Source organism: Brassica rapa, chromosome A09 (genome assembly GCF_000309985.2).
Source record: "Brassica rapa cultivar Chiifu-401-42 chromosome A09, CAAS_Brap_v3.01, whole genome shotgun sequence".
In the NCBI taxonomy this organism is placed as follows: Eukaryota; Viridiplantae; Streptophyta; class Magnoliopsida; order Brassicales; family Brassicaceae; genus Brassica; species Brassica rapa.
In genome coordinates, this window is record NC_024803.2 from 17,751,284 (window position 1) to 17,767,502 (window position 16,219).

Genomic DNA, 16,219 nt, shown 5'->3' on the forward strand with positions numbered 1-16,219 from the left:
TGGTTCCAATAAAACTCTAGATTTTTCGGTTTGAATAAAAATAAATAACCAATCAAAAGCCAAATTATTTATTGTTTACGGATAAATTTGAAAAATATTCATAAATTTTGATTCGATTCGTTATCCGTTTTGATTTGAACCAAAAAATCTGGATATCCGTAACTCTACGAAACAAATCAAATACTAAAATACAATATCCAAAAAAAAAGCAAATCACAATTACCAATATTTTTAGGAACAAATATCTAATTCGATCTGTTATATGCACATATATACATATATGTAAAGAATTATATATATATATATGTTACATATATTATACTTTATATCAGTTGTACAACATTTTTATTAATTAAATATATTATATTTGGTACTAGAATTTAAAAAGTTAAATAATGTTTTATTTTTGTAATAAAATGTTATTATTAATTTTTTCAATTATTTTTAAAATTTTATTTTATTTACAGATCAAATCGGATATTTTTAAAAATTCTAAAACATTCTGGATATCCGAGTCACCGAATATCTAGGTGGCTAAATATCGAGTCGACACGAATGCTTCCAAATACCCAGATATTCGATATGTGCCTACCCTTATCTACGGATACAATTTTATTTATTTTTTATGTAAAAAATGACTAATGTCAAGGCCTTTTTTATTTTAAATTAATTTTATCTTTCATGTATTATTTTGAACAAAAATGTCATTTAATATTAATTAACAATATCTTTATATATGTATCAATTATTTTTATATACTTTTTACATACACATACATGTGCACCTTGTTGTGAGCAACTTGTAACTAAGTATTTACCCAACCGAAGTATCTAACTTTTCTGAAAGTTGAAATATTTTTTCTTAATGCTTCTTTCACTACCTACCAAATTGTAATGAAATGATTTGTCTTAATAATTTTCTTTTCTTTTTCTGAAACTATTATCTGTTTATAAACTATGATATGAAACTATTGGTTCAACATGACGACTATCTAAAATTCATAACATAAAAATAAATAAATAATATTATTTTTTGGTTGTTACCGGGAAAACCAAAAAAAAAAACAAACATTTTAACCAAATAAACTAAAATGAATATTAATTTAAAATAATAGTTATATTTTAGAAGATTAAAAACTAAAAAAAAAACTTTAAACCGAACCAATATCCAGATTAAACAGATTTAATGTCTTTTTATTAAAAATAACGAAACTAATCACATCTCGTGCAAAGCGCGGGTTATTACCTAGTTTTTCTACTATAAGAGAAACAAAATATTCATCAGTGAATAAAAATTATAAGAATAAGGTTTATTCAAATAGAAATACAATTATTTTGTTAAATACTAATAGGTATTAATTGAGGGAGCTATTTCATATATGAAGTTTATTATTGGGATCAAAACCTTTTGAAACTTTTCTCTCCACTCATTCAAATGACGATGGCTTAGTACTAGCATTTTCTTGTACAGGATTGAAACTCTCTCGCGGGATCTTTCCATTGAATTCAATCAAATGACTATGTGCTAAGTATACATAATGAGGATTATGTTCAGGGTTGGGACCTCCTGGAAGGCTGGAATCGTTCTCTTAATCCCAATAGAAAATATCTTCATGAACAACAGCCGCTGATGATGTCATTTGGAGCACGCTTAGTATTATGATTAATATCATAATACCACCTTTCAACATCTGCATCTCTCTCTCTATCTCTCTCCGTTTTGGTTTCTTCTTTAGCTTTATTTTGTTCCTCTTTTTCCATTGTTTTGTTTTATAGGGATTTTTATGCTAGTTAAGGGAAGCTATCCAAATATAAAGAATGTAGAGATAACAATGACTATATTCTAAGATATGTTTTAGAGTTCTTATCAGAATTTAGCTTTTGGTCAAACATAGACTCAATTAGGAGAACTTGAAATGGTAGTGAATATATATATATATATATATATATATATATACCATTTTTTTTGAAATTCTAATTAACAACGGGTTTCCTAATTCAGTTCGGAGACACTTGACATGATAGCAAAATATAATTTTAGATATCATAATATCTAATTACTTTATGGTTGTGACAAAATTTTCTGATATATAAAATTATAATGCCGGTTGAAATTAAGAACGACTGGCAGTTTGGAAGATTCTTTCCACGGAGATGTTGGATTACAATGGTTTAAGTACTCTTATATATGTTTGAGTTCTCATTTTAGTGCTTGGATTTTATTTACGCTGGTCTAAGTCGAGATGTTGTATTTTCATTTTGCTAACATATATAAGAGAGAAAAATATCCATAGGTGAATAAAAATTATAAGAATAATATTTATTAAAATAGGAATACAATTATTTTTAAAAATACTAATACGTTGACTGAGTAAACTATTTTCATATATGAAGTTTACTCTTGGGATCAAAACCTTTTTAATGACAATCTCCTAGTAATGAGGAGCATTTTTTTGTATAGGATTGAAACTTCCTCTTGGGATCTTTCCTTTGGCTTCAATCAAATGACGATGTGCTAGTGAATGATAAGAATTGTGTTTAGCATTAGGACCTGCTGGAACCGTTCTCTTAATCCCAAAAGAAAATAAATCTTGACGAAAAACATCCACTGATGATGTCATTTGGGGCTTATGTGCTAGTGAATGGTGAGAATTGTGTTTAGAATTAGGACCTGACGGAGCCGCTTTCTTAATCCCAAAAGAAAATAAATCTTCACGAATAACATCCACTGATGATATCATTTGGAGCAAGCTTAGAGTTATGATTAATATCATAATACCACCTTTCAACATTTGCATCTTTTTTCTCTCTCACTTTTCGTTTTAATTCTTATGTAGTTTTATTTAATTTGTCCCTTTCCATTGTTTGGTTTTATAGTGATTTTTTATGCTAGTTAAGGGAAGCTATCCAAATATATAGAATGTAAAGATAACAATGACTATATTATAAGATACGTTTCAAAGTTCTTATCAGCAATTTTGGTCAAACATATAACTCAATTAGGAGACACTTGAAATGGTAGTGAAATATTTTTTTTTGAATTGAAAAGTAAAAATGGATTTCCTAATTCAGTTAGGAGACACTTGACATGGTAGCAAAATATCAATTTTAAATATCATAATATATAGTTACTTTATGGTAGTGATAATTTTTTATTAATAAGTATATATGTTATTGTAATAAAATTAGTTTATTTCTTTTCTTAGAGAGCCAACTCAGCAAAGCCTATAAATTTTACAAATCTCATAATTTTTTAAAAATTAATAAATGGTTTATATTTTTCACCTTCTTCATATTTAGATAAAATATATTAAAATATTTAATTACTTAATAAATACTTTATAATCAGTACTCTATTTTCAATTTACTAAATTTTGTACATCAATCATTCTATTGACATATATTGATTTAGCAATTAAGAATACATAGTAAAAAGTAAATAGATTTTAAGAATAAAGAAAAAAATTCATAAAACAAAAAAGATTCATTTACGATATATTAGATGTTTCATCAAATTAAGCCAAAAAGGTGAACCTTACGAATTATTCTCTCTTTCATGGTACCAAGTTTAGTCTAAGAGTAAAAAAAAACTATGGAAACCCATAATCAGCGAGTATATTTTTTTTTTTTTGTAAATGAAAAGGGTTAAACCCGGGTCTATTAAAGACACAGACCTAACCCCCGGGTGGAGGTACAGCCCACGGATAGACCCTCTCCTGGGCATTCAAATGAGCCGAAAGCAATAGCCCATATCCGTGTGGCCAGCGGGGTTCGAACCAGGGTTCGCCGTATTGGGTTTAATCCAATACGGCGAACCCTGGTTCGAACCCCGCTGGCCACACGGATATGGGCTATTGCTTTCGGCTCATTTGAATGCCCAGGAGAGGGTCTATCCGTGGGAAAATAAAAAATAATACATAGCAAATAAAACAGTAAACAAAAGAACAATGAGCTTTTCTTGATACTAATCATCTAACTGTTTACCTAGCACCATTTCTGAGTTATTAAACTGCATGTTGTACAACATGGAAAAACTAAAGTAAATCAATCTGCCAATAACATTCAGTATTGCCCATTTTTTGTGTAACCCCAACAAAACTTGTCATTTCTATTGAATTATTTAATGGACAAACTGTGAATGACTTATATATCCTTTTGGAGCAACTAGGTTCTCCAGCGTATATACATTTCACTCTTTAGGCTCTCCATGTATGAATTCACTCACTGTCATCCTTGGATGTACTACTAAAACATTAGGCAGGATGGTGTTGTAGGGATTATAAGAATCTATGGATCCTCACATACTCTTACCTGAAAACCTGAATTTACTTTCCGTTGGATCCCCAAAGTCAAATACATGATACAAAACTAGTAAAAATATTGAGCAAGTATATTTTTTTACTTTAAGATTGACAATAAAATGAATAGAACTAGACCGATATCCAAAATGTGCATACCTATGATTACATTCATTCATTTAATGATATCATTTTAACCCAGATTCATTATTTTTAAATCTCATATTAGGAGTGTGATCAGTGTAATTGGAGTAATTTGGAATAATTAAAATTAGAGGTAATGAATAAAAAATGAAAAAAAAATAGAGGTAACTAGAGTAAAACTTTTACTCTTATAAAAATGAGAGGAATATCTTGTTCTACAAATCCACTAAAAATCATTTCCTCTCACTGAACTAAAATGATTTTGATATGATTTTTTTATTCTAGAGTAATTCAGCTTAAAATTGTTTTTTCCTCAAATATTTTACTAGCTATACAGTCACAGCCTTGGTAAGTTCTTTTAGGCGTGTTGTGCAGCATTTTCTCGTAAAACATTTAATAACTACCAAAAATAATATGAATATAAATAATTAATTAATTATAGCAGTTCTCTATCTATATGTGGTCGTCTCTTTATGAGTTCTCTTTATATCATCTAGTTTCTCCCTCTCTCATTCTCTTTTTTCACGAATCTAATAATAATGTAAATTCACATAAAGAGAGATTTAAACATAGGATGAATTTGTGAAATAACTAAGTTTGAAATAAAAATTGAGTGTAGAACATTGATTTTGACAGAATTAAGTATCTAACAATTAAGTTTGATTTGAGTATGTTTTACTCCTTGGACTTACAAGTAACCGGTAAAGGAGAGATGGTGAGATGATATATATTTTTTTTTTTGATAACTCTGGTATCTGGGCAGCCACATTCCCAACTATCCCCCCGAAAGGGGTCCAGCGCCCCAACGGAAAGGATGTTAAATCTGTTGTGGTCAAGACTCGAACCCGGGTGGCGGACAGTACAGCTGTACCTCCTTTACCACCAAGCTACGAGCGCTTGGTTTGGTGAGATGATATTGACAACATGTATGACCATTACTTACCACGAACTATTATCTTAAAAGGAAAGATACACATTCTATGTCACGTACTAAATAACCGCATACGTTTCATTTTCACTGTGTTCAATTTAATAAGTGGACAAAAATAAAACATCCCTGCAGTAAACGGTATTCCATTAACTACTTATTAACAAAATAATATAGAACACCAATTACATCTCTACTCTAAATACTTAACCCTAATCACTAAATTCTAAACCTAAATATAAATTTTAAATACAAATATAAACCCTAAGCTCAGATAAAATGGAACAAAATCAATAGTATAGTATATATTGGTAAAATTATGAATTGTATATGCCTCCATGTAAGAAGTTATGTTGACTCCAACCTCAACCCCTACCTTCCAATTACTAAACCCTAAACCCAGAATAACTAAACCATAAATCCAAATTTAAACCCTAAACCCAAATTTAAACCCTAACCCAAATATTAAAATCTTAAAATAGTGCATAATATTATGTAATATTAAACTATACTAAATACTAAACTCTAAACTCTAAATCCTAATTACTTAACCCTAAACCTAAATAAATAGATTAAGCTAAACCCTAATCAAGGAAGTATAAACCCAAATAGAATGTATATAATATGGTTTACTATACCCAAACCTTTATTAGTAAATCTAAACCCTAGGCAGGAACCTATAAACCCAAATAAAATATATAAATTGTTTTCCAATATTAAACACTTGAAAGCACATTTAATTGGTTAGCATGTTGCATATCTTATATTCCATATAGTCTAAGTAGTATAGTAAACGAATGTTTCAAATAATCAAATTTATCCAACACTCAAAAATGAATTTCATATTACAATCAATCACACAAAATGACAAAGAAGAGACCTATCAAAATTAAAAACATGACATATTATTACATTTTTAAGGAGTAGTATAGAGATATGTCTCAAATAGTACGGTAACCGTATATAGGTAGCTATCTTAAGAATATATACTATACTATTCATTTCACCGAATATAGTATAGATGTTGAGTTCATCTTCTTTAGTTCTTTTTTTAGCTAGGCTGATACACATTCATTTCGTTCACCATTATTATTCTTCACCACCATATAGAGATCGTCTTCATCTCCTCTCTTATTCCCGACACGACGATGCTTTTACCGACTCGTCATCGTTGTTCTTCACCACTGGATCTGTAAAACAAGAACATAAACGAAAACAGAGTATGGAAACGAAAACATGAATGTGAGAATCAATTGATTTAAGAAAAAAAAAGAAAAAAAAAATGAAAGAGTTGTGTTGTGTGCTCACCGACCATGCTTTCATCGTTGTCTTTTTTTTTTACCATTGGATCTGTAAAACAAAAACAGAAATGAAAACAGAGTATGAAAACAAAAGCATGATTGTGAGAATCAATTTATCTAAGAAAAAAAAGGAAAAAAAATGAAAGTGTTGTTGCGTGTGCTCACCGTCTATGACTTCATCGTTGTCTTTTCTTTAAAACAATTGATTGTTCTTTTGGTGAAAAGAAATTCAATTCAAAAAAAATGTGTGAGTAATGAAAACCTACGTTTTACTTTTTACAGTTACAAATTATTAATTTAATAGTTTTTTTTTGTGCAGATTTCACCGGTTGTATGTAAGGGTATTGTGGTATTATTATACAAAAGACACAATACATATTTACAAGCTAGGTTTTTTTGTCATACAATGAATTATAATTTGTTTGAAGGTTATACAATTCAATTCCCGTTAATGTCAGAAACAAACATAACTGTTTAAAAATAATTAAAACAACATTATTCATTGGTGCTCAAGAAAAGCAAAGAAAAGAGAATGGATTCTTTCAAGATCTTGCTTCTTATGTTCTTGGTGAAGAACTTAAGTTTCTGCTTCGCTGCTGAAGTGCTGATCCATATGTTTTTCTATAACTTCGAAGTTACCTACATTACCGCTTCTCTACTTGGTGTTCCTCAACAGGTTTAGTTTCTTCTTCTTTCTTTCTTTTTCTAGATCTTTTATTTCTGCTTTTGGATTTACAATTAAAGTTTGAACATCATTTTCCAATCAATTTAAGATTCTGTGGGATTTAAGATTCTGAAGTTGTTTAATTAAAGTTTGAACCGTTTGGATTCTGCTCGTACATTTATCCACATTTTTAAAAAGGATTATTTATTTATTTATTTATTTATTATAAGAGCATCTTCAATGGTTTGGCTTCATTTTTATTTTCAAAAGTTTATTTTCTTCAAAAAAAAAAAAAGAAACAACATTCACTCCAATAGTTTGCTCCATTTTTTTATTCTAAAAAATAATATTCTAAGTATGGTTGCTAAAAAAAAAGAGAATATTCTAAGTATATTTCATCTCTCCGTTATCATTAATTACTAATAAAACTTTATACTTTTCATTTTTACTAATTTTACTTAACTATTTTATTTTACCAATAATCCAACATAATTATTATTTAATATAAATTAAACACTATCCACTATAATGAGTTTATTACATAACATGAATAAACAAAACACAAAATATCATATTTTGTAAAAGAGAAACATATATATAATATCATAGTTTGTAAAAGAGAACCATATATATAATTTTTTCTACAAGTGATTAACAAAAGTATTTAGAATTAAGAGATGAGATTATTTATCTTGGATTCTTTTTAATCGAGTTAAAAATTCTTAAAAATGAATATTCATATGGTTTTCAATATAAACATCTGATTATATGAAAATAATAGTCAAAATTTTGAAATCGATTGGATAATATTAACGTATATACTTTATTTTGGCAAAAGATAAGAATCAGTAAAAATTAAGGATCAATTCACAATATAAAAATTTCTTCTTAAAAAATGAAGATATGCACAGTAAATTTTTAATTTTGAAGCAACACTATTCACGGCTTCATTTTGAAGCAAAACATGAAGTAAGGTTGGAGCAAATCTCACTTCAAAATGAAGTAAAAAGTGAAAAAAAAGTGGGATTGGAGATGATCTAACATTTAATTCCAGTGAGTTAAAGATCTAAGTTTTAGTTTACCAATAGAATTATATATAATTAGTATTCACATTCTGTTAAAGATTGTGTCAAAGTTTGGATTTTCTTTCTGGGTTTTACTTGTAATTTATCGACATTTTACAGGAAAAAGTTTTAGCTTTTTTTATATAAAAATCTTAATTTTGAATGTTGTATCAAAGACTGTTCACACTTTGATAAAGTTTATATATTTGTATGTGGGTATTACTTTAAAAAAAAATCAGATTTCTCAAAAGTTTCAATCTTTATGGTTTAAGCCAATACTTAATTCAACAAAAGAACGTATTTGACTCTGACTTTCCAGAAAATTTCCAGTGCTTTTAAATTGTCAAATGGTTTCTTGTTTATAGATTTCTCAAAGGGGTGGCTTAAATTTCAGCTGAATGAATGACAAACGTTTCGGTCTTTTTAAACCATCAGGGCCATGTTCATTTGTACATCTGAAAGATGCAACCAAATGGTCAATTTAGATCTTTTATTCTCCATATGGATCTTGTTCGTTTCTATATTTCGTGTATGCATCCAAATGAATCATCTGACTACAAATGTTTGTTTGCTTTTTATTTTTTCAACTTCCATCTGCATCTAGTTAAATTTGTTAATATATTTGTTTTTTACTTTTTTGGCGAAAAATAGTGTTTTTACGTTTTTGGCGGAAAAATGAGTTTTTCTGGTTTTAATGAAAAAATGTGTTGTTACGGTTTTGACGGAAAATACATTTTTACGGTTTTGATGAAAAAGTGAATTTTATGGTTTTGGCGGGAAAGTGTTCTTTTGCGGTTTTGGCGAAAAAATGTGTTTTTGCGGTTTTGGCCGGAAAGTACGTTTTTGGTTTTGGTACGTTTTGCAGTTTTGGTGGGAAAATCCTTTTTTACCATTTTAGCGGGAAAGTACATTTTTACGGTTTTGACGGACAAGTGCGTTTTTGCGGTTTTGACCGGAAAGTGTGGTTTTACGTTTGGCTGAAAAGTGCATTTTACGAAAATGTGTGTTTTTACGTTTTTTGCGGACAATGCATTTTTACGGTTTTGGGGAAAATGTGTGTTTTCGCTTTTGACGGAGAAATGTATGCAAAAAAAAATAGGAATTTGGTTTGAAATTAATATTTTTGGTTTTAAAATGTTATTTTTTTCGCTCATCATTTTGGACTAAACTAGATGCATCCGCGTCCTGATGCACCTTGAAAACTCACTTTCATCTAAGTGAGAATTTGATATGATTTTCTAAAATGCAGTTGGGTGATCCATCTGAATGTTGTATTATAATGCACTAAACGAACATTGATTTGCATCTTCAGCCAGATGGATCAGCTGGGTGAGCAAACGAACAACACCTAGATCTAAAACAACACAACTAGGAATTTAACTTCATAAAAAAACAACCTAAATTTATCTTTTAATTGTGTTGTCAAGTCATTGCTATAAATGGAAAGTTCCCTGGTCCTACCGATTTCATGTAACATTGACAATTGTTTGATAGGCGGATGTAAACGGGGATGAATGTGCCAAACTAACCTCTAACAATAAAAAAATCAATCTTCAAATTTGTGGTAGTAGTAATAAGAAGATGGTTTTGGCATAAAAGTCAAAATTGACCTAGTCAATTTCAAAATCGTTCAGTGAGTAAACCAATTTTGGGGTAAATCTTTTCTTCAAGCAACATATTCATTCAATCCACATTAAAAAAAAAAGAGAGAAATTGACAACACACAGAGAACAGAAGAGGTCAGAGCTGCCTCGAAGAAGTCCGTATAATGAGACTGTTAGGATATACAGCTAATGAGAACGCCCCTTCTTCTACACACAGCATTAGCCAAGACACCGACCGACATGAGGCAGAGACGGCAGCTTCAGATCCGTGGTGATCGTCCTTCACCTCTCAGTGTCCACAAAGACTCCCACAAGATTAAGAAACCTACTCCTCATCGAGAGCCGGTGGTGGTCTCCTCGCCCAAGGTCATACACACCCCATTGAAGGATTTCAGAAGCGTCGTCCCCCGACTCACCGGGGTTGACAACTCTGTTTTGGAATTAGAATTCATTTCCGCCTTTGGACCATCTGCCTCCAGAGGTTATCAAGTCGTAACTATATACAGGAGAGGTGACATAAGCAATGATGATTTCAATAAGGTCGTCAGGCGACTCACAAGGAATCTTAACTCTGTTTCAGACCTTAGCAACTCTGCCTCTGAGTTTAGCACACCTGCTGCTGCATCATCCGCCTTGAAAGAATATGATGTCGTTTTGAGATACAGAAGAGGTTGCATAAGCGACGACAATTTCATCACCCATCTTCGTGCAGCCTTCTACCGGAGAGGGGTCTCTCTCCGTGAAGACATCGATGAAGTGGACGCAGTTCCAGAATGTAGGGTTTTGATCATATTCTTAACCAGCACATACGTCCCTTCCAACCTCTTAAACATTGTTGAACAACAAAGTAAAAAGCCTCGAGTGGTTTATCCTATTTTTTATGGAATATCACCATCTGATTTGATCAGTAACCGCAATTATGGGAGACCTTTTCACCAAGACGAGGCAAAAAGGTTGCAGGCTGCTTTGGAGGAAATAACTCAGATGCATGGCTACATATTGACAGATAAGTACGTGATTCCTTGGTTATAATTGTTGAAAGCCTTGGTTAGTCGTTCCTGTTAGTGTTAAACGTTTCCTCGTGAAAGTATTTAGTGCACCACCTAATGCCTTTTCACTGCTCTATAATCACTCATTGTGGGGTTTTTTTTTTTTGTAACAAATCACTGATTGTGGTTATATAATCTTTGTTCTGTTTTTAAATTTTATGGTTGCGGTTATATGTTCTTTGCTCTATTTTATGTTGAGATTTACAGTGTGACTTTCTATGCTATAAATTTGTAGATACTATATATATATATGTGCCGTGTCCGTATAACACTTTTAGTTTTGCTGTTCCGTATCCGTCTCGGTGCAACATAGATAATCATTCGGGTTGTATAACTTTGATCTTTCATCCTCATCTTTTTCTTGAAGATTATTGACTCGTATACTCTATACTTCGTATATCGCAGGTCCGAGTCTGAACTTATAGATGAGATTGTCAGAGATGCTTTGAACGTGCTACGTTCCAACGAAAAGAAGAATATGATTGGGATGGATATGCAGATAAAGGAGATCCTGTCACTGCTATGCACTGAGTCTCAAGATGTTCGCCGCATAGGTATATGGGGTGCGGTTGGTATAGGAAAAACAGCCATTGCTGAAGAAATTTTCCATAGAATCTCTGTCCAATATGAGACTTGTGTCTTCCTCAAGGATCTCCATAAAGAAGTCGAGCTAAAAGGGTACGATGCTGTGAGGGAGGAACTATTGTCTAAACTTTTAGAGGTAGAACCAGATGTCATACGTACTTCAAACATTAAAGTGAGTTTCTTGAGGAGCAGGCTCCAGCGTAAAAGTGCCCTCGTAGTTCTCGACGATGTGAATGATTTCAGGGATGTTGAAACCTTCGCAGAGATGCTTAGCTATTTTGGTCCAAGAAGCAGAGTAATCATAACGTCTAGGAACAGACATGTTTTTATACTATCCAAAACCGATTATGTCTATGAGGTCAAGCCATTAGAATTTCCTAACTCTCTACATCTTCTGAACCCCGGAATATTTCAGAGTGGTCTGTCACCCGAGCTTTACAAGACATTGTCACTTGAGTTGGTCAAATTCTCAAATGGAAATCCTCAGGTTCTTCAGTTCTTAAGCAGAGAATGGAAAAGTTTATCCAAAGAAATTCAAAAATCTTCAGCCATTTACATTCCAGGTATATTCGAAAGAAGCTGTTGTGGGCTTGATGAAAACGAAAAGAGTATATTTTTAGACATTGCATGTTTCTTTAGAAAGATGGATAAAGACGACGTTGCAATGTTGCTTGATGGATGTGGTTTCTCTGCACATATTGGGTTTAAAAACCTTGTTGACAAATCACTGTTAACCATATCACACAATACGGTGGACATGCTCTGGTTCCTCCAGGCAACAGGCCGAGAAATTGTTCGCCAAGAATCTATTGACAGGCCAGGAGACCGCAGCAGGTTGTGGAATGCTGAAGATATTAGAGACGTATTCCTAGACAACATTGTAAGTAACCAAGGCAATATTTTGTCTTTTTTAACGTTCTGCACTTAGTTTTATTCTGACTTTTTTTGTTTTTGTTTTTGCTTTCAGGGCACGTCAGATATTGAAGGGCTTTTCCTGGACATGTCGCAGCTGAAATTCGATGCAAGTCCCAATGTATTCGACAAAATGTGTAACCTTAGACTGTTAAAGTTTTATTTCTCCGAGTTGATAGAGAACCATGGAGTGTCTTTACCTCAAGGTCTTGAATACTTGCCGACCAAGCTAAGGCTTCTGCACTGGGAATACTATCCTATAAGCTCATTGCCGCAATGTTTTGATCCAAAGAACCTCATAGAGCTTAACATGCCAAATAGTTGTGTGAAGAAACTTTGGAAAGGCAAAAAGGTAACGTTCAAGATTACTACTACTTGACTACTATGTCAATCAAATATGAGAAACCATGAAGTTGTTGCTGATATTTGTTTCTCTCTTTTACAGAGTCTGGAAAACCTTAAAAAGATGAGACTGAGCTACTCCTCCCAGTTAACAAAGCTTCCAAGACTTACAAGTGCGCAAAATCTCGAGCTTCTTGATCTTGAAGGTTGCAAGAGTTTGGAAAGCATTAGCCACTCTATCTGTTATCTTAAAAAGCTTGTTTCTCTGAATCTGAAGGACTGCTCGAATCTGGAGAGTGTACCATCTACAAGTGATTTAGAGTCTCTTGAGGTCTTGAATCTTTCTGGCTGCTCGAAGCTAGAGAATTTTCCGGAGATCTCACCAAATGTGAAAGAACTGTACTTGGGTGGGACTATGATACGAGAAATACCATCATCGATCAAGAACTTGGTACTTCTTGAAAAACTTGACCTGGAAAACAGCAGACACCTCGTGATTCTTCCAACGAGCATGTGCAAGTTAAAGCATCTCGAAACGCTGAATCTGTCAGGCTGCTCAAGCCTTGAGTATTTTCCAGACTTCTCTAGAAAGATGAAATGCTTAAAGTCTCTGGATTTGAGCAGGACGGCCATTAGAGAGCTACCCTCCTCCATTTCATATCTGATTGCTCTTGAAGAAGTAAGATTTGTGGGATGCAAGAGCCTCGTAAGATTGCCTGACAACGCATGGAGCCTAAGATTCAAGGTTGAATTCCGTCAGATTGATACAGAGAAGTTTTCGAAACTGTGGAATAGATTAGATTGGCTCAAAAAAGTTCACATCTCTTAGGTCCTTCTTCTATACTCCTTGTAATTGACACAACAAAGATTGTTGCTGTTGTCTACAATGTGAAATATATGAGAAGAACTAAGGGCTGAATCCGCCTAAGTCTGATTCTTTATCTGAATGTAGAGAATGATATTTCATTATGTGAATATCTGGTAAATGTTTGTTATGTTACTTGTGTTCTTAGCTTTCTTATATAATTTCATGATATTGTTCGAATTTGATGCTGCTGTGGACTTGTTTCTTGAATATTTTTTTATAGGATTTAATGATCGATCATAACTAACAAGGTATAAAGTTTTTTTTTCCGAAAAATTAATCTTAAAATACAGAAATATAGATGAATTAATTTGGGATCTATAATGGGGAAGTCATATATACCGCTGTTCTGTGGCGGCTCGATCCAGGCAGCATAATGCAGCATCTCGTTGGTGTTTGAAGATTCAACACAATAGCCGTCATGTCTCTTACAAAAACTCCTTGTATTTAACGAGTATTTGACCGGACGATCCGGGTTTATATGAGAATCCCACACATACACAATGTCACTCATATCTCTTGGGAGCCCATATGTCATAATGCTTGATTCATCACTGATAAAGCTGGACAAACCATCACATATTTTCTTCTTTTCCCAAACCAACCTCAACCGGTTAAGTCTAAACATGATTACTCTCATCTGCCCTCTACTGGAGACCGAATCTACTAGATATATGTTTCCTTGGTATTCGGTTATCCACATGAGATATTGTTGGATAATTCCAAGCTTGTGGAAACTTAACATATTATTAGATGTTTAATATGTTAAGATAAACACAATAAAGAAACCTAGAAATAGGAAAAGGAAGTTTCTATTTAGGTTAGGTTTGTGTTTTCCATATCCCACATGTTAAAGGGAATTGTCTTTCATATAAATATAGGTCTAATGGAGAGGTGTTCCATATGATCTAAGTGAAACATATTGAGAGCTTTAGTTTTGAGTAGTTTCTAAAGCTAATAAGAAAAGTTGTTCTTATAACTCTTTGTGTTTCTAAGAGATCTGAATTGGTATCAGAGCCAGGTTGGAGACTCGATCTAAGCTTAAGTTGTAGCTTAAGATCCTGGTGCTTGTGAACAAGAGATCGCGACGGCAAGATGGCTGACGTGACTAGGGCTCCACGCACGAAGGACTTTGGATCTACATCCATCCAATGTCCGATGTTGTCATCGACAAACTACACAGTTTGGTCGATGAGGATGAAGGTTCTACTACGTGTTCATGAAGTGTGGGACACAATCGAACCCGGTTCAGATGATCAAAAGAAGAACGATGTTGCGATAGCTCTTTTGTTTCAATCTGTTCCAGAGACTTTGATTCTCCAGGTGGGAGAACAAACCGCATCAAAAGAGATCTGGAACGCCATCAAGTCACGACACCTAAGAGCTGATCGTGTAAGGGAGGCGAGACTTCAGACATTGATGACAGAGTTTGATAGGTTGAAGATGGATGATTCAGATACGGTCGATGACTTCGCGGGGAAGATATCGGGCCTATCATCCAAAGCAACCTCTTTGGGGGAAAACATAGAAGAATCCAAGATGGTCAAGAAGTTCTTGAAGGGTCTTCCAAGACACAAGTATATCCAGATCGTAGCATCACTTGAGCAAGTCCTAGATCTCAACTCGACGGGGTTTGAAGACATAGTTAGAAGGCTTAAGGCGTACGAGGAGCGTGTAGGAGAAGAAACTCAGAAAGAAGACCAAGGGAAGCTAATGTTTTCGAACAATGAAGAGCATAGTCAGAGGGGCTATGAGAATTCCCGTGGTAGAGGAAGAGGAAGGAACGGTAGAGGCAGAGGTCGAGGTAGGTCACACAACCAAAACCGTGCGTCACACACCGAAGATAACAACTCGGAAAAGAATCGCTCAAAGCTGATATGTTGGAGATGTGACAAGCCTGGTCACTACGCAACTGTCTGTCCCGAGAAGTCAGAGAAGGATCAAGAAACCAACCTAAACGAGACAGAAGAGGCCGATGCACTCTATGTACACGAGGTGGTGTTTTTGAACGAAGATAAGGTGATTCCGAAGAATCTTGATATCAACAAAGGCGATGCAAGTGTCTGGTATTTGGATAATGGAGCGAGCAATCACATGACAGGGAATAAGGAGTTTTTTCGAGTTTGAATCTCAACACCAAAGGGAAGGTGAAGTTTGGTGATGGATCGTGTGTTGACATTGTAGGAAAGGGTGTGGTTACTTTTGTGTGCAAGACTGGAGAGAAGAAGGCACTCAAGGACATATACTACATACCCGATCTGAAGCACAATATATTGAGTCTTGGGCAAGCAACAGAGAACGGATGTGAGGTTAACATGAAAGATGTCTACTTAACGCTCACAGATTCGCATGGAAGGTTGCTAGTTCGTGTGACAAGATCTCCAAACCGTCTCTACAAGACCCCTATGGAGATAAGCTACCCGGAATGTTTACATGTCAGGGACGATGATGCTACATGGAGGTG

The 16,219-nt window shown here is 33.5% G+C and overlaps 1 protein-coding gene across 1 annotated transcript; it reads left to right on the forward strand.

The window, feature by feature from the left end:
- The first annotated feature begins 2,800 nt into the window (after positions 1–2,800).
- On the forward strand, positions 2,801–14,363 carry LOC103839956 (probable WRKY transcription factor 19). Its single transcript, XM_009116438.3, has 4 exons — positions 2,801–11,012; positions 11,457–12,516; positions 12,604–12,900; positions 12,994–14,363. The coding sequence occupies exons 1-4, from the start codon at positions 10,192–10,194 to the stop codon at positions 13,717–13,719; spliced, it is 2,904 nt and encodes a 967-aa protein (XP_009114686.3). The 5' UTR covers positions 2,801–10,191; the 3' UTR covers positions 13,720–14,363.
- Positions 14,364–16,219: the final 1,856 nt, after the last annotated feature.